Raw genomic sequence first — 18978 nt, 5'->3', positions numbered from 1 at the left:
TCTCTTGTCCATACTCCTGACACAACCATTATATTTATAAGATGTAACAATTACAAAATGTCTGAAATGTAAAACAACAATGTAACTATGAAAGAAAGTAAAGAAATTTAAGAAAATTGAGCTTTTTCCTCTATAGTGTACCCATAATCCTTTAGATTCTTATCTTAAATTTTATTATAGAAATATTATTAAATTTCAATAGAATTTGGCCCAAATTATTTATTCCTCTGTTAAGAAAAATGTACATACATGATAATGAAAAAGGATAGAAATGAAGTGAAAAAATTACGAGACCAATGTAATTTTCATTTTTTCCATTATACATTCAATATCGAGCTAATATTTAAAATTATTCTCTCATCATTTTCTCCTTTTGTCTGGCGAGTTTTTTCTTACTGAGCTTCTTTTTCGATGGCTCTTCTTCCGGACTTTTTACTACAAAATCTTCTTTCTCAGTCAAAATTACCTCGATGTGACACGGTGAACTCATGTAAGCTATGGAAACATACAAAATTTTACTGAACTATTGATTAAATTGTGAAATGCGTATATTTTAAATGAATGTTCTAAATACGTACGGTTAATACGACCATGAGCTCTATATGTTCTTCTACGTAAACAAGGGGCATGATTCACTTGAATGTGGTTAATTACAAGACGGTCAAGATCTAGTCCACTGGCATCAGCATTACTCTCAGCATTTTTTAACAGCTGGAGTAAAAATTCTGCTGACTTTTTGGGCCAACGACCTGAATTTAAAGATAATAAAAGTAATTTTAAGTATTAGAGAGAATTAGTAAATTATTAATTATTTATTGTGATTTACCTTGTGTGGTACCGAACTGTTTTGCTTGAGCACACCTGCCAACACCACCATTAAATCTACGGAATGGTACACACTCCTTGTGTTCAATTACGTTTTTCAAGTATTTCTGCGCCCTTCGTAGGGGCATGTTCTTAATAGCACGTGCTGTTTCATGCGTATTCTAGAACATAGAATAGCAGTAAACAACTAGAAAATTTATTAAATAAAACAAACCATTCCAGTATAGCATTTTGTAAACACAACTTAGACTGTGAGGTTAAGTTTTTTGAAATATAGTTGTTGTTTTATTTACTTTGAAATGCACTCGCAGATTCGATCCACGTGCTTTGCACGATTTGCTTGCATTTACTGGTTCGTGAGAGTAACGTCCCATCGTGTTCTGAAATTACAGAAGTCGACGATAATTTTTCACATCGGCCTTTTGCAATAGCTGTCGCGACTTAACCCTGCCATCACTTATATTTGGTCCCCGATAATTATCGTTTACCAAATATTTTTGTTACACTTTTTCCACAATATTATTATTTGGTATCACGTCTTTAGAGATTTCAGGGTTTTAATGAACTTGTAGAAATGAAATCGAAGATGTAAGCAGATTCCAAAATTGCTATTATACAAGTCATACATACCTTTTAACAGCACGATTTTAAAGGAAAAAGCATCACGCGTGTAACTAGAAACTAGAAAGACATTTCCTGTGACGCACGTACTACCAACCTAAAATATGTCGAGTAAAAAAACCATAAACAATACTATTTACTTTATTTTAATTAAATATGATACAAGTACGCCTAGATTAGACCATAATTTCAATATATAATTTTATTTTGAATTATACTTGAAAGTTCTATACATTTTATATAATTTCATGTTTGAATAATTTAATTCTTGATTATGGAAATTAATCACATTTTAAATAATAATTTATAATTAATGGATGGTTATTTATATGTTTACATTGATATTAATGGTATTAGGGAGTATTGTATTCTAATTGAAGTCTTATTGTATTAGGTCAAATTATTACAGTTTTTAGATAATTTATTTCTAGGAACTTTTTAAACGAGTAATATACGTGTTTGTCGTTGTCCCGGGAAGATTCGTATAACCTCTTCTTATTTGCACAATATTTGTAAAAAATATGCATACTTGTGCTATTTCGTGATTGTTGTTATTAAATTAACAATTTTTCTAAACAAAATATACATTTTTTCGTTGCTCGCCAAAAAATCTAATTAAACAAAGAATTTGACAGATCGGAGACTGACAGTTCAGCTTTAACAACATTTCGAGCTGGGGCTACTCCTTACAAAATTTTCGAATGAAATTCACAATGAGAACGTATATGATTGTATATGTATTATAATTTAAAGATACGATTAAGAAAACTTTCGATCGAATAAATTTTCGATTGACTAGATAGCTGTATTTAATCTACAATAACATTATTGACAAGTGTAATATTTGTAAGAATTGTTAAAGATAGTTATTCAACCTTGCAATCCAAATGTCAAAAAACAAGTTAAATTTGACACTGCCACCTGGTTCGATAGAACCAGTTCCAGTTGTGTCACCGTCACCACCAGTACCACCATTACCCATTTATTCTGAGCCGCCAGTAATCCCAGAGTAATTAATTCTTTCATTAAAATTTTTATTATTAAAGACAAATATTGTATTTATTTATATGCAAATACTAATTTTCATTTATTTCAATTACAGCGGAGTTATGGGAAAGATGAGCATAGATGCCATTCAAGAAAGATTAAAGGAATTAGAAATGGATGAGGAACAAAAGAAGAGGCTAGAAAGCTTTTTAGGTCAAAAAGAAAAGGTCGGAGAATTATGTGATGAAGATTTTGAAAAGCTTGGAGAACTTGGTGCTGGTAATGGCGGTGTTGTCATGAAAGTGAGGCACAAAAAGTATGGACTTATAATGGCAAGAAAGGTGTGACTTATCTATGTTCAATGTGTTTATTTGCTTCAATTTGAAATTTATTGTATTATAATGATCATAATTTCAGCTAATACATTTAGAAGTCAAACCTGCCATTAAGAAACAAATAATTAGAGAACTGAAAGTTCTGCATGAGTGCAATTTTGCACACATAGTTGGCTTTTATGGTGCTTTCTATAGGTAATATAGTAATTTTATCTAATATAGTAATTACCTACAAAGTTAACATATTCAACACATTAACATATTTACATTAAATATAAAATATTTTGCCTACTATAGTGATGGAGAAATTAGTATATGTATGGAATATATGGATGGTGGTTCGTTAGATTTAATACTGAAAAAAGCTGGAAGAATTCCAGAACCTATATTAAGCACAATTACTTCAGCAGTAAGTACACTCACTCTTCGTTATTCTACCCTATTTTGCTCAAGGATACAATTTTCGCTTTTATACTTATTGATAGCATTCCATAAACAAAACCATGATGACATCATTAATTGAAATACTTCAACATTAGTTATGAACTTTAGACAAATATTCAGTAGTAAGTTTCCTGTTCTATAATTCCACCAGGAATCTTCCGAATACATAGTCTTCTTAATTCGTCATATATCCAAAGAAATGCACCAAGTGGTAGACATGGCCAGTACCAATAAGAACTCAATGGCATGGTTTTAAATATCTTCTCAGTTCCTGGCACATATAGCAATATACCAGTTAAGATAATTTCGAAAATAAAGGCAAAATTTAAAAACCAATTATCCATTCCTTGCTGTAGAATCGAGTTAACTCTCGTTTTACACATTATCAAATCTATAAGTTGTGTTATAACGATAGTTAAGAAATATCCGGTACGAGCTTCATTTAATAAATCCATTCTAGTATCATAGGTCCAAGTTTGACCATAAGAATCTTGCAAGTCGTTAATTGACTTATTTTCCCAATCTAATCTTAATCCTACCAAACGATCAGGTAAAAATCCATTTAACATAAGAATTAAGAAAAAAGTGTAAAATGCAGCTAAAGATTGAGTCATTCCAATCTGACCATAGGCTACAGATATTAAACGTTTGTTTACAAGTTGATCATATTGAGGATTCCTCGGTGGCCGATACATGATATCAGATTCGGCTTTTTCATATGCTAATGCTATAGCAGGAAGTAAATCCGTTCCTATATCTATGCAGAGGATCATCTCAAGAATAAAGGGTAAAGGAATGACGAATAGAATACTGCTCAACATTGGCAACATTTCAGGCACACTAGACGTCAAAGTATAAACAATGGATTTCTTAAGATTGTCAAATATCAATCTACCTTCTTCGATACCAGTCACAATTGATGCAAAGTTATCGTCCATCAGGATCATATCGGCTGCATTTTTCGCTACGTCAGAACCAGTAATACCCATAGCCACGCCAATATCTGCTTTTCTTAATGCTGGTGAATCATTTACGCCATCGCCAGTCACTGCGACAATTTCACCCAATCGCTGGCAACTTTCCACAATATATAGTTTTTGTTGCGGAGATGTTCTTGCGAAAACGATCTCTTGGTACTTCTTTATAAGGTCATCTAATTCTATAGTGTCCATATTCCGTAATTCGCAACCGGTAATGATAGTCGCGTGTTCGTCAGAATTGGTTATTTGAGAATACGATTTGCTCTGTATTAACTTACGCTCGTAACTAGTTTCGTGTTCTTCACTTATTATACCGACCTTCTTCGCTATAGCCATTGCAGTTACCGGATGGTCGCCCGTTACCATGATCACTTTGATACCAGCTGTGCGACATTTTCTCACAGCTTCAGGAACAGCTGGTCTTGGTGGATCTAAGAGACTTATTAATCCAACGAATCTGTAACCTTCATTAGGAAAATTGTATGAACTTGGAGAATCAGTGTTAAACTCATAGTTTAGACCATAAGTATAACTGGGCAGATGAAGATCACAGTATGCTAACACACGTTCACCCAGGTAGCCTAATTCTTCACAAGCTTGTCGACATGTTGAGTGGTCTAATGGTGTCATTTCTTTTGTTTCTCCTTCCGTAGTCAGTATGTGAGTGCACTTCTCCAAGATCACCTCTGGAGCACCTTTCAGGATTATAATATATCCATTGTTGTCTCTGTGTATCGACATGTGATACTTATTTATAGAGCTAAAAGGAATTTCTGCAACTTTTGGATACATATCTCGGAATGGCTCCGTTGGGTGGATGTGCTCGCAGAATTTGAGGATACCTGTTTCAGAAGCATCACCAATCACATTTCGTTCCTCGATTGGTTTCAGTAAGACAGATTCAGTGGTGAATTCTGCCCGTAAACAAAGCGTAGCATTCTTGAGTATCACTTGGAAAGCTGGTTTCTCCATTAGTAAAGTTTTCTCAATACCTAACATCTGATCAGGGGGACAATTATATCTGGTGAAGCCAACCCATAAATTGGACACAGTCATCCTGTTTTGTGTAAGAGTGCCTGTCTTATCTGAACATATAATCGATGTGGATCCCAATGTTTCCACTGCTTCTAAATTCTTAACCAAACAATTCTTGTTAGCCATTTTCTGGGCTGTTAATGTCAAACTTGTAGTAACAGTTACCAATAAAACTTCTGGCACGTTGGCTATGATGATACCAAGTAAATAAGTGGATGCTTTCACTATGTTGGGAGTAAGTAACAATGATAAGCCAAAGAATAATACCCCAAATAATACAGCAATAGTGATGATTATTTGAACAAAATGTTTGATCTCTTTGGCTATGGGAGTTTCGGATTTTTCAAGGTATGTTGTAAGTCCAGCAAGACGACCTATCATTGTTTGGTCACCAGTAGTCATTACAATTCCAACACCAGTGCCATCCACAGCAAAAGAGGAAAAGAAGGCAACATTAGAGGATTCTAAGGGATTCTCGTCGGTAGGATAGTCTGTACGAGGTACTGGTTCGCTTTCACCAGTGATACTCGAATTTTCAACTCGAAGTCCTTGACATTCGATAATCCTGATATCGCCTGGTATTTTATCGCCAGTTTTAATTTCCACTAAATCGCCTGGGACTATGTCTTCAGCTGGAATCCGCATTTTAACACCTTCCCGTATTACCATAGCAAAAGTTGGTACCATTTTTTGAAAAGATTCCATCACCTGTAAGATATTATAGAAAAAGATTCATTAATATCATACTTTGGATGTTTTTTAAGTTATATGCACTCTGTGCATTTTAACATGATTAAACTTCCTGTAAATGCATAAACATCCACAGTATAACAATGAGTGATTTGTTTACCTTTATATTTTTGCTCTCTTGTATATACGAGCAAAAACCAGAAAATAGGCAGATTAGCATAATAATAAGTCCTAACCATTCTGTGCCACCACCCTCACCTTCTGTCGCCATGCTAATTCCATACAAAATATAGCATAATAATGAACAGACCCACAACAAACCAGCGAATCCATGAAACATACACTTTATAAATTTGATATATTCCGGAATTACTTTTGGTGGTGTCAAAGCATTTGGACCCACTTCAAGAAAAACTTTGGTTGCCTCTTCTTTAGTTAGACCAGTAACTACATTGGTATTTAATTTCTTACATAACTGTTCCAAAGGAATCATATGATCTTGTGTTGTCAATTCCTGTTGAAGTTCCCTGATTTCTTCATCAGTAAGTTTCTTCTTACTGATTTGACTGGGTGATTTTTTTAGAACCTTATTTGCTGCATGGAACATTTCGAAATATATAAAATTCACCACATTAAGTATAATGCTATTGTACTTCTGCAAAATCTGTTTTTTTTTCTTTTTTTTTCAGAATTCAGCTTTTTTAATGGCAGACATTTTCATGGCCTCCTTTTCTACTTGTAGATTACAATTTTGTTTTCTGTCACAGGTTTTAAAAGGTTTGAGCTATTTGCGAGATAAACATGCAATTATGCATCGGGACGTAAAACCAAGCAATATTTTGGTAAATAGTGCTGGAGAAATAAAAATTTGTGATTTTGGTGTCTCCGGGCAATTAATTGATTCCATGGCTAATTCATTTGTTGGAACGAGAAGTTATATGTCGGTAAGAATTTATGTAGTTATAATTGCATTATTATCTTTAATTTTAATAAATGTCATGCATATATAAGGAATATTAAAATATGTGAAACTGCAGACAAGCTATCTCATCTCTGATTTTAATGATTTTTGCATACGTTGTAAAACTCAACATTTTGAACAACTTTTTCCTATACGTATTACCGGCGATCTCGCTTACTTTTCGAGATATTTCGTAAAAATCTGTCAGTACTATTGCGTGAATTCTACCTATAGTTGTATGGCAGCATATGTGTCAGTAATGGTTGCCAGTTGCTGGCATCTTATCTTCTGTTTATAAACGAGAGTTGGGTGAGCTTAAAGCCTCATGCACAACTGCATATGCGACGCTGTAAGATATATCTATTATAATTTATAACTAAATTAAAAATGAATATCATCAATGTATTGGATTTGAGTTAGACTTCTCAACGTTGTAAAGAGATCGGCAATGCTTAGGTAAAATAATATCAATTGTTTATTCGTCTATTATTTTCATAACTAACTTGTTATTATTTCATGCTATTGAAAAACCTTAGAATCGCAGACTCACAATCTATAGGCAGGATTCAATGTAATGGTACCAAAAGTTTGTTGTGAATACCTTGGACAATAAACAAGACCGTCAGTTATATGTATAGGAAAAGGTTGTTCAAAATGTTGATTTATGTGACATATCTCGAAATTATTGAAATTGGAGATGAGGTAGCTTTTCTGTAGTTCCACCTTAAAATGTTTGATATGAATATTTGCATTTTTAGCCAGAGAGATTACAAGGCACACATTACTCTGTACAAAGTGATATTTGGTCCCTAGGATTATCACTTGTGGAAATGGCAATTGGAATGTATCCAATTCCACCTCCTGATGAAAAAACTTTAGCTGCGATATTCAGCTCTCCACCAGGTCAACCACCTGTGGAGAATGTTGCTACAAATAATGCTTCTACTCCAACAACGCAATCACCTGGACACAGTTAGTTTACTATTAGGTTAAGTAAAAAGTTCTGAGCGTTTTTCGCTAGATGTCTTTAGTGAGCCATATCTCACGATGTGCACATCGCATCGAGTCATAGTATACACCGATTTCAAGGTGATATTACGCATCAAAAAGGTTCTTTGTCAGTTTTGTGTTCGGTGAAGCCAGTTGTGTGTTACAGCGTTCGAAAATGGAGATAAAAAAAGAGAAAATTCGATACATTCTTCAGTACCACTACGACCAAGGTGAAAAGGCGGAGCAGGCGGCCAAAAAAATTTGTGCTGTTTATGGACCCAGTACAGTATCGAATGCAACAGCAAAGCGGTGGTTCCAACGATTCCGTTCTGGTAATATGGACGTCGAAGATGAGGCACGCTCTGGTAGGCCAATCGTCGAAAATGTGGATAAAATCATGGAAATCGTCGAGTCGGACCGGCATGTGAGCACTTATTCCATTGCCCAGGAACTGAAGATTAGCCAGAAAACCGTTTGGAACCATTTGCATAAGGCTGGTCTCAAGAAGAAGCTCGACGTATGGGTGCCACATGAATTGACGCAAAAGAACCTTTTGGACCGAATTGATGCCTGCGATTCTTTGTTGAGACGTAACGAAATCGACCCATTTTTGAAGCGGATGGTGACTGGCGATGAAAAATGGGTCACATACGAGAACAACAGCCGAAAAAGATCGTGGTCCAATCGCGGTGGGCCGGCCCAAACGATCGCCAAGCGTGGATTAACGGCCAAGAAGGTTTTATTGTGTGTTTGGTGGGATTGGAAGGGAATCATCCATTATGAGCTGCTCCCATCGGGGCAAACACTTAATTCGGACCTCTATTGTCAACAACTGACCAGACTGAAGCAGGCGATCGACCAGAAGCGGCCAGAATTGGCCAATAGGAAAGGTGTTGTGTTCCATCAAGACAACGCCAGGCCGCACACATCTTTAACGACGCGTCAGAAGCTCCGAGAGCTTGGCTGGGAGGTTCTATCGCATCCGCCGTACAGTCCAGACCTGGCACCAAGCGATTATCACCTTTTTAAGTTTTTGCAAAATTTTCTTGATGGTACAAAACTGGCCTCAAGAGAGGCTTGTGAAAATGAGCTGGTCAAGTTTTTTACCAATAGGGACGAGGACTTCTTCAACCGCGGAATTATGAAATTGCCTTCAAAATGGACAAAAGTAATCGAACAAAACGGCGCATATTTAATCTAAATCGAATAATCTTGACTATGTTAATTTCATCGTCGAAATAAAGCGAAAAAGCGCTCAGAACTTTTTACTTCACCTAATATTTTCTTTTTTTTTTTGTATCTATTATATGGAATGTTTTATACATTGTATTTTTTTATATTTTTTATAGATACGGGTAGCCCAAGACCAATGGCTATATTTGAATTATTGGATTATATTGTAAATGAACCACCACCAAAATTGCCTGCTGGTATCTTCAGTGATGCTTTTACAGATTTTGTGGATCGTTGCTTGAAGAAAAATCCCGCCGAAAGAGCAGATTTAAAAACGTTAATGGTATGTGTTTTATTTCACACGACTGTCTATTTAAATGAAACAATTATTGTTCTTTTGTCTTTCCTAAATTGCTCTTCTTTTTTTATTCTTAGAACCACGAATGGATAAAAAAAGCTGAATCTGAAAATGTAGATATCGCTGGTTGGGTATGTCGTACAATGGATCTACAACCAACTACTCCAACCCGTTTGGCGAACGTACAATCCTGAATAAATGTCACTCTTACATACTTGACTACCTATATACGCGTTCAGTACTCTTAAGTAAATTTTCGTTTCTTTTCGTTAGATTAATATAAACAGTGACGTTCATAAATTTCATTTCTTTCTCTTTTTTAGCATTCTAATAATTCATGAAACGAAAATCTTTCGCGATTTTGAAAACAGACTTATTTACTAGAATTTATGATAGTTTTTTCTTTTACTATATTTTATATAATATTGCTCAAATATTCATAAACTGTTTGAGCGACAGCATTTATCGAGTAGAACTTAAGAGTATTAATATAGGTTTCGATATACGTATCACTGATTTATTCCTTTTTAAATAATCGTGTTTAGTGATTTAAATGTATAAGCTTTTAGTTATTAATTGTATCAGAATGTATTTTACGTAAAGTGCCGAATTTTTGTTTGATATTAAATTATTTTTCATCGTACGTTACAGTCTGATTTTGAAGTCGCGATAACAATCGTGTTAGAACGTGGTTGAATAATATGATCATTTCTAATGTATATACGACTATCGTGAAGTACAGAAATATTATATTGACATATTTGCATGCAACGCGTCACTGTGCTTGATCTTCATTTCGTTTTCCAGGTATTTCGTACCTTTATCTTATGATTCTGTTGAAAGTATGTAAGATAAACAATTATCCTTATAAGTTTAACGTTTATTGTACACTCATGGGCAAGTTATGTTTCCTATGATGATATTAGGATACATATGGGCATCGGATTTATGAAGACATAATTTGAAGAGAGAAGTGTTAACTAGAGAACAAGTTACTAGTATAACATTTGTACCTGACATTCGTAGAGCATTATTCACACCATTGAAAAAGAACTTTTATTTAGTCATTGCGAGAATGCTATGATATCTTTTATGAAACATCAGTCCGCGATTGAACAAAATTTCAAATTATAGTTAAATAAAATAGTATTTCAACAAATTGATACAAACTTTTGTATTTCTACTGTTTTGAAAAGTTCTAAATCTTTCACGATAATAATAATAATGATAATGTATTTAGAATATCGTTATATAAAAATCAACCATAATATTTATTATAATTGTTGTATAATATGGTTACAATAATTATGAAATACTATTTTATTAAACATCAACTAATGTGAGACTTTCAAATCATAAGGAAGACATATTAAAAAACGATAAACAATACCTTTTTAAACATTTTATCTCTTCTCTCAACAGTGCATGTTAGACCCATATCTTTTTAAAAATACGTACGTTTATCGTATTTTCTCACATATATCGCGGTCTGAGACGTTGCACTTCATAGGTGAAATTAACAACATAACTTTGATGCGCGTCCATGTGTTCACACGATAATGAATATACATGATTGTATGTACTGTATAGCTGTGAATCAAGTCTTTCCCGTGCAATTTTTGCGAACTGTGTTTGAAAGATTCGGAGCCACTGTCTGGCTACCTTCGTATTTACACATACTTCAACAATTATATGTAATTAAAAGATGTTAATAATTTTTATTGTATCTATGATTAAGGGAAACAATTTGAAAAAGGTTGAAATTTCTTGAACCTTTATTCAAACAAAGCGTTCAATCAAAATACTACAAACGTAGAAATCAATAATTCTTTTTTGTTACAAATAATCAGTTGTTTCTCTTAGTCGAACAATATTTGGTCCGTAATAATAGACAGATGTTTAATATTGTACAATCCAGTAGACATAGTTGCTTATCATTGTAATGTGCCGATAAAAAATGTCTATATGTACATAGTATAACAATATTATAAGCATTCTTATTCTATTCTATGTAAACGTTATACGTTACGATTTCTGTTTCCTATCGAAAGTGTCGTAATGAAATTATTAATTGAGAATAATGAGAAAGATCCGTTATATATATGTATGGAGGTTCTAGTTATAGTATATCAACCCCATAGATATTCATGTTTGCTTAGCCATTACTTTTTTACATGTGCGATTGCCAGTTTAGGTGTTAGCCTTTTTCCGATTTGGCTTAAAAAAATATCGGAGTGTACTACGAGCGTATTGTGATGTTTGCAAGCACAGTGGGAATATCCACTTATGTGCCTAAGCGTAAGACGCTCAAGAACTGATCTTTCATATTATGTTTATATGTCCTATAACAATGTGCGTAATCCTATTTACTATATTTCGTGATATATCGTAAACAGAAAGAAACATTTTTCGATAAATCCTGTTAAGAAAATTATGTAAGATATTATTAACATACAACCATAAAATGATTCTGTTCACCAAACAGCGAATTTTAATTGTCAAAAGGATAATTACTTCTGGCACTTACTAAAAATATATGGATATTCCTTGTTGCAAATTTGTGCATAATAATTGTCGCTGTATCGATTCACTGTCTAAATGTTGTAATTATTCAAAGAATAAATTTATCCTATATTGAAGCATACTCTTTATGCATTGAAATCCGAATATTAGAAATAAAATATACACTACGTATATTTATGAAAATATTAATTTGTCTCACTAAATACAAAGTAATAAATTTCGTTTTTATTAACATTAATTTGAGCATGTCGCTATAATACACAGTATTTTGATTTAGATTAAAGTAGAGTTCTCTACCTCTACTTAGAGTTCTCTATTAGATAGATCTATATTTACTATTTGCAGAAACGGTAATATCTTATCAAATGTACTAAGATCTACTGAAGTTCCGCCGACAAATATTTTCAAAATGGTGTTGTTAGTTCGATTAACCGTAACCGTGGCAGCTTCTTTTAGAGTTTCATTCGTAATACCCCGACATCCTGATAGATCTAGTAATTCCAACTGTGGCGCGTATTCAAGAAAATTAATCATTGTTTTATCTGTAAATTTGCAAGTCCGACACTCTAGCTGTTTTAAGTTGCACGTATCTTGTAAATTTATATCGGTTACTAATTCTAAGTAGTTGATTATTAATACTTCTAATTTGGGTAAAGCTGTTACAGCAGCTATACTAATATCTGTAACGTACGAACATTCTGCAACAGATAAAAAATTATGTGTATTACACGTAAATTATTTTCAAATGATATTTGACTTACCAGAAATGTCTAGATATTTGAGTCGCAGGCATGTTGATGCCAAATTAGAACAAAATTCGTCTGTGACTAACGCATTTACACTGATTTTCAGCACTTCAAGATTAGTCAATTGCACAATATGTAACATGTCGTTCGGATGTAATAAAAACGAAATATAGGAAACCTCTAATGTTTTTAAATTTTTACAATTTTTACCGATAGTCTGGATAACGTTACCAGATATGTCAATACATCTATTCGTCGTAAGTGATTTCAAGCTTTGTAATTTCGCAAATGCCTGAAAAGTAGACATTGTTTGTTAAAATCAACATTTTTAACCGTTTGAGTCCCAAGCAGCGCGATCGCGCTGTTTAGATTTTGTGTCGAAAAGTCCCAGTACATTTGAACGCTACGGACGACTGACGGTATTTTGTATTTCATTGTTATCTTCTCAATAATTTTTATTAAACAAAACTTGAAATACTTATAAACTAATAATACGCATATATAATAATATAGATGTATTTCATAAAGTAACAAATGTGACGAGTGCTATTGTGCCGCTTGTTTCTCTTCGCAATAGATTATGACAAGCGCTATCGCGCTATTCGGGATTTTTCGACCCTGTTTTTTCAAAGACCCCTGGGACTCAAACGGTTAAGAGGTAAATAAAACAAACTAAGAAGTTTACTTGTGTTAACGAATGTTCTTGAAGACAGGTACAATATTCTAAGACAATTTCTTCCATTGTTTGTAATGGCAAATACAGTAAACACCGCCCGCTTATTTTACTGCTATACGCTTTAAAATATCGTAACTTTGGATTCACTTTAAATAATTTTTGTAGATCTATATCACAAATGTAGGTGGTAGAACCAAGACTAAATTTTGTAATGTTGTGACAATTATCGATTAATGAATTGATACCAGATGCAGAAACAACAACACCAGTAATATCTATTTTTTGTAAGTTAGGGCACAGTTTCGCAACAATAGTTGCTGTACTTTGACGTAAAGGATATGGTACTATGGACAGATTGATTTCGTTTAAATATGGACCACATCGCAGTAATACTTTGCGAACGGTACATATACTAATTTCTCTTCCATTTAAGCCAGATAAGCTCCACATGGATAAATCCAGTCTTTTCACACTACTCCAGGATTCTTGACTTAATGCTTTCCATCTTTTGCACACTACAATTATTGAAAAAATGTTGTATTTACTTTGTGTATAATATATTTAACTACATATAAATAAAATTTAAATATTAAAATACAATTTAAAACAATAATAATACTATAACAAAATTTATGTGCTTACCTCTTTCTATTCTAATTCTATCTATAATTGGCAATTGAAGAAAAATGTGTATTAAACAATCATCATTTAATGTTTGAATATTAGTATCTGTAATGCCATCTTGTATGCAATCAAAGTTATGTGCAATGTCATTTGATATTTTGTTAGATTTTGATTTATCTTTTATGTTGTAACATTGATTTTCTATGCTATCTGGTTGATGCCACGAATCAGCTGCGAAGACTCTTAAATCTCTGTTGTGTAATCTTATTCCTTCATCATATCTAGCACTACGAATCACCGTATAACATCAAAACTATAATCCTCTTACTTGTAATTTCATCTTCATGTTTATTGGAATTGAAGTTTACCTTGCGGCTGCTTCTACGCTGTTAAACGTAATGAATGCATAGTTACTGTTTCCTTGATTTCTTCGTAAGAAGCAACTTTCAACATTTCCATACTTGGAAAATAATTTTATAAGATCTTTAAACGATGTCTAAAAAAAGAAACACTTTGTTGTTAGATTTGAAATACACTGATTTGTATATTTCAAGAAAACATTATAATGTTAAAAAAATATATACAAACCCTCTCTGCTAAGTTGCTGATAAATAATTTTCTAATTGGTACACCATCTTCAGTAACAAGTGAAAAAAGTGAAATATCTGTAATAAATGAATCAAATGTGAAAAATAGCTATGTCAAAACGTATGAATTAACCAAACAATTTCATATTTCATTACTGGTTTCTTCCATGATGTGACTGTGATGTAAACTGTTAGCAAGATATTCCTCTATGTAATCGGTCATTTTTATGGTTGATAATTCCTTTTCTCCCCTACTCTTTTTTTATTGGTATGATCTTCGTTCATACTCTTGAAATCGATATAATTCAAGAATAAAGATACGCTCATTTGCTCACATATATCTATGTGTGGCTGACTCAAGTCAACGTCACGGAATATAACCTTTAAATCCTTAACATAAATATACAAGAAAAAATAGAATATTTCAGGCATATTTCATTATTTTTTACTTACAACATAATAAATACTAAGAGACAAGAGAAAGAAAGAAAGAATATTAATTCAAAGTAAAATTGTTTACAGATATTACAATTCACTTAGTTTATTATCTTATGTGTAAAGTTACATTTTATTTATATCTTTTTGTCACTGATGTTCGTAAATATATGTAATAAATTATCTCGTTACGCACATCGTGAAATGGTTTATTAGAATGTATTCATTGTTTTGGATAAGATAAATTTCTCTCCATATATATATATATATATAATACATACAAAGGAAGTACATATATGAAATAATAAATATACACATTTTTAGAAAATATGTTTATTTATTCATTTAAATTTTGCATATAATAGTCGATTTTCTTTTGCTTTTGTTTTATTTCTTCATAAACTTTATTCCACGATCCATAATTAAAATTGGTAATTTCTTCTAATTGATTTAAATAATTTTGAGTTTTCTGTAGTATCTTTCTGTAACAAGAAGCCACAAATATTATAACTTTGAAATATTTATAATTTATAGAGAACTGCAAAAATATTTACTTATATGTGTTTGTATTAATATTTAGTTTCTTTTCTAGATATATAAGACATATATCTGTAAGATCATTTAATTGGTTAAGAAGTTCTATACTAGAGGAACCGAATTTTTCTCTCACTGTTGCAAGTGTGTTTTCAAAACATGTTATACTATCTATCCATTGTCCTAAAAATTAATTTTATCATTATTGTACTACTATATTATCCTTGAGCATACAAACCCATTGTTTTATATATTTCTCCCATAAGAATTAATGTATCTGTAATATCTTCATTATATTCATATAACACTGTTCTTCTAATATGTAAACATTTTTTTAATTTATTTAGTGCTTCTTTCGTTTTTCCTAAATCAACAGAAACTTGGGCTGCTTCAAAAATTTCTTTAGCTTGTATTATTTTATTTGGGGAATAAATTTGAGATTTGTCACCACAATCCAAACAATATATAGAATCTTTTATATTACATACTGGACCATTACATTTCAGGCATTTCGCAGCATTAAATCTTTCCTGTAATTATAATCCTATTATACAATTATAATGTGACCCAGTATATACATTATAACAAAACTGGATTCAAAAATCGAAAATAGTTTTCATACTCACTGTAAAATATTGTAATTTTGGTAGAGTGCATGCTTTACACTTACAAGTAAAACAGTAATGACTTTTTAAAATCTTTTGTCTATCTTCTGTTGTCATATGTCTATAATGTGGCCCTAATGACAATTTTATTATATTAGTAAGTTCCTTCCACAATTAAAACAAGATACAGTCTTAAATAATGTACCATAGCAGTTGAAAATTTCTTCACTTTGACCAATGTCTCTCGAAGCTCTGACAATAAGGTATTGACCCACAAAGCTAAAATTTAATAAGACAAATGTATTTGATATTGAAGTATATAAATATATATATATATATACACACATATTAAATAAATTTTAGGATTACATGTTAATTATATTGGGATCACACGAATGGTTCATCATGCTTGCAGAAGGATAAATTCCTGTAGCTATAATATCTTGTTGTTTCATGGAAGAGTCATTTTTTCTTAATAGTGTATTTGATTTTGTAATTGCATGTCCATTAACAATAAGTTGAAGAATATATCGTAAAAGTAAAGAACTTACATAAAGTTGCTTGTCATTGGTTGTTAAAATATTAAACGAAGTGTTCAATGAATTATTTGGGAATTTTTTCTTTAAACAGTCTTCAAGATTACTTGATTGAAAGAAGTTCGTATACTTCAATAAATATATGGTGAGCATAACAGCTGTCTGTAGAAGTTATGATTAGATAATTACACAAAACATTTTTTCTTTAATGTATTTTTCATCTTGAAATATACATACAATTCCATATACTGTTAACTCATCCATAGATAATTTATCGAAATTAGTAACTAAATTTTGTATTTCATTAAATTTGATTTCATCTGTCATAGTTGAACAAGTTAATAAAACTTTTAAGGCTAAATGCCCTATTCCAATTTCTTCCCAAAGTTTCATTTGATTTCCTGGACATTCCCAGCAATGATACAAAGACCATGCTTTAGTTGAACAGTATTCATTGCAATAAAAGGTATTTAAACATGTTGTACACCTGAAGTAATATAATACCATAAATCTTTTGTACTGTGGAGAAAATATTTAATATCAAATTGAACGTCCTACTTACGGAACAGGAATGTCTGCGTTTTGGCAATTACAATGTGGACACCGATTATATGTATCATGACTTAGTACCACAAAACTTACAGGTTTTTCCAGAAAAAGAATATCACCTTTCTTAATAGATTTATTTGCTATTACGTGTCTTCCTAATTCCTGGTTGTATATTCTATCTATAGCTACAGATGCATTAGGGAAATTAGTATTTTCTTCAAACGTAATGTGGGATTTTAATTTTAACAAATCATCAATATCTTGTACAAAATTTTGTACAATATTTTGTTGAAATGACTCAGCAAATGTTATATTATTTATCTTTTTTTCAATACTACCTAGAAGTTAATAAAATATTCGATTATAAAGAAATTATCATAAATTTGTAATCATAGTCATTTACTATTTACCTTTCATAGAAGGTGCAATATAATCAGAATCATGAATCATTTTCTGTATCTTGGAAAGTGTTTCTTTAGCTAATTGCTGTTTGCCTAATTTCAAATAACACTGTGCTGCGCGTAAATACAATTTATACTGCAACTCTTTAGGATAATTTAACTTAGTTGCTAGTTCAATATCTTTTATGCAATCCTTCTTATCATCAAATTGTATTAACCATGCATAAAATGCACATAAAAAGAAAATTGTAACATAATATTAAAATATATTATATATTGATGTATATTTTTAAAGTATTATTTACTTTTTACTCACATGATATCTATTTAAATAAAATAATGAAGCAGATCTATTTGCGATTGCAACTGCCAATTCACAACTATTTACAGGAGCATACAATGCACATTTTGTGTATAATTCTATGCTTTTAATATAGTTTTTTTCCTGAAATTCTTTATTACCCAGTTTCTTGAAAATTTGTGCTTTGGAAACAGATTTACATTCTTTCCTGTCATAATGATCTTCCAACCATAAATACACAAGTTTCCTAAACATCAAATAAAATAAAATTTTAGATAGTAAAATGTAATAATATAAATTTAACAATAATAATAAATAAAAAATAATAACAAGTAATATAGATTTATAAAAAATATTAATTATTCTTTATGATAAATTTTGTTACTTACTTCATATTTTGATCATTCCATAAAATTGACATAAGTTCATCTTCACGTTTTACCTTTTTCTTTAAAACAGGTTTTAATTGATGTGTAAGAATTTCTAATACTTCTTGCCATTCCATTTTAAATACATCGGACAAGATATTAAATCAGAATTTTAGGTTATTTTATTTTTCACAAATCTTTAAAATGCTAATATACTTCATACACTTTTATTATCTATGTTATATTAAACAATACATTATATCATTCATTTATAATTTATACATTGAAAAAACAACATATTTTTACGTTATATACATATAAATTTCTATTCTTTATATTAACTGCAATGTATATAAGGACAACATTGTAATCGCGAATATTGTCATTTGTATCAATTTTGACAGAATGTATATGCATATACATATTATATATTTATCGAATATTATATGGTGATTTATTATGAATAAAAATTTCAAAATTATTATGATACATATACGTAATTACTTTGCCAACTTATGTATAAACTTATATTACGAAAAATACTTTAGTACAAAAATATATGTACATATATTTAAGCTAACAAATGATTATACCTTTCTATAAATAAATAATTTATAAAATGTATATATATATTTTGTTTTTGATAATCTATTTTGTTTTTAAATCTTACAAGAAACACAAATGTTCATCTACA

The 18978-nt window shown here is 31.4% G+C and overlaps 5 protein-coding genes across 6 annotated transcripts; 1 reads left to right on the top strand and 4 right to left on the bottom strand.

The window, feature by feature from the left end:
• Positions 1-272: 272 nt before the first annotated feature.
• Positions 273-1543, bottom strand: LOC117213950 (60S ribosomal protein L17). Of its 2 annotated transcripts, none has more exons than XM_033459697.1 (5): positions 1456-1543; positions 1119-1205; positions 827-986; positions 579-749; positions 273-495 (listed from the first exon to the last, which is right to left on the bottom strand). In XM_033459697.1, the coding sequence occupies exons 2-5, from the start codon at positions 1197-1199 to the stop codon at positions 350-352; spliced, it is 558 nt and encodes a 185-aa protein (XP_033315588.1). In that variant the 5' UTR covers positions 1200-1205; positions 1456-1543; the 3' UTR covers positions 273-349. The 2 variants fall into 2 exon arrangements, with proteins under 2 accessions (XP_033315588.1, XP_033315590.1); XM_033459699.1 differs by having other exon boundaries at positions 1119-1211; positions 1456-1521.
• Positions 1544-1891: 348 nt separating this feature from the next.
• LOC117213930 (dual specificity mitogen-activated protein kinase kinase dSOR1) lies at positions 1892-10449 on the top strand. The gene is made up of 8 exons (XM_033459658.1): positions 1892-2455; positions 2549-2774; positions 2851-2963; positions 3066-3177; positions 6685-6861; positions 7637-7850; positions 9218-9384; positions 9477-10449. Exons 1-8 carry the CDS (start codon positions 2334-2336, stop codon positions 9591-9593), a joined length of 1248 nt encoding a protein of 415 aa, XP_033315549.1. The 5' UTR covers positions 1892-2333; the 3' UTR covers positions 9594-10449.
• LOC117213932 (sodium/potassium-transporting ATPase subunit alpha-like) lies at positions 3176-6666 on the bottom strand. Its single transcript, XM_033459660.1, has 2 exons — positions 6078-6666; positions 3176-5935 (listed from the first exon to the last, which is right to left on the bottom strand). The coding sequence occupies exons 1-2, from the start codon at positions 6522-6524 to the stop codon at positions 3329-3331; spliced, it is 3054 nt and encodes a 1017-aa protein (XP_033315551.1). The 5' UTR covers positions 6525-6666; the 3' UTR covers positions 3176-3328.
• Positions 10450-11152: 703 nt separating the features above from the next.
• On the bottom strand, positions 11153-15150 carry LOC117213929 (F-box/LRR-repeat protein 7-like). The gene is made up of 8 exons (XM_033459657.1): positions 15009-15150; positions 14712-14936; positions 14557-14633; positions 14337-14464; positions 13987-14255; positions 13354-13859; positions 12684-12960; positions 11153-12620 (listed from the first exon to the last, which is right to left on the bottom strand). The coding sequence occupies exons 2-8, from the start codon at positions 14776-14778 to the stop codon at positions 12226-12228; spliced, it is 1719 nt and encodes a 572-aa protein (XP_033315548.1). The 5' UTR covers positions 14779-14936; positions 15009-15150; the 3' UTR covers positions 11153-12225.
• LOC117214079 (SET and MYND domain-containing protein 4-like) lies at positions 14923-18674 on the bottom strand. The gene is made up of 12 exons (XM_033459932.1): positions 18306-18674; positions 17932-18163; positions 17625-17808; positions 17228-17552; positions 16903-17152; positions 16499-16827; positions 16335-16408; positions 16151-16263; positions 15763-16054; positions 15545-15707; positions 15336-15472; positions 14923-14945 (listed from the first exon to the last, which is right to left on the bottom strand). The coding sequence occupies exons 1-12, from the start codon at positions 18419-18421 to the stop codon at positions 14923-14925; spliced, it is 2238 nt and encodes a 745-aa protein (XP_033315823.1). The 5' UTR covers positions 18422-18674.
• Between the last annotated feature and the right edge of the window lie 304 nt (positions 18675-18978).

The sequence above is a fragment of the Bombus bifarius genome, unplaced genomic scaffold (genome assembly GCF_011952205.1).
Source record: "Bombus bifarius isolate JDL3187 unplaced genomic scaffold, Bbif_JDL3187 scf7180000009145, whole genome shotgun sequence".
Lineage (NCBI taxonomy): Eukaryota > Metazoa > Arthropoda > Insecta > Hymenoptera > Apidae > Bombus > Bombus bifarius.
This window is presented reverse-complemented; position numbering and strand designations above follow the sequence as displayed.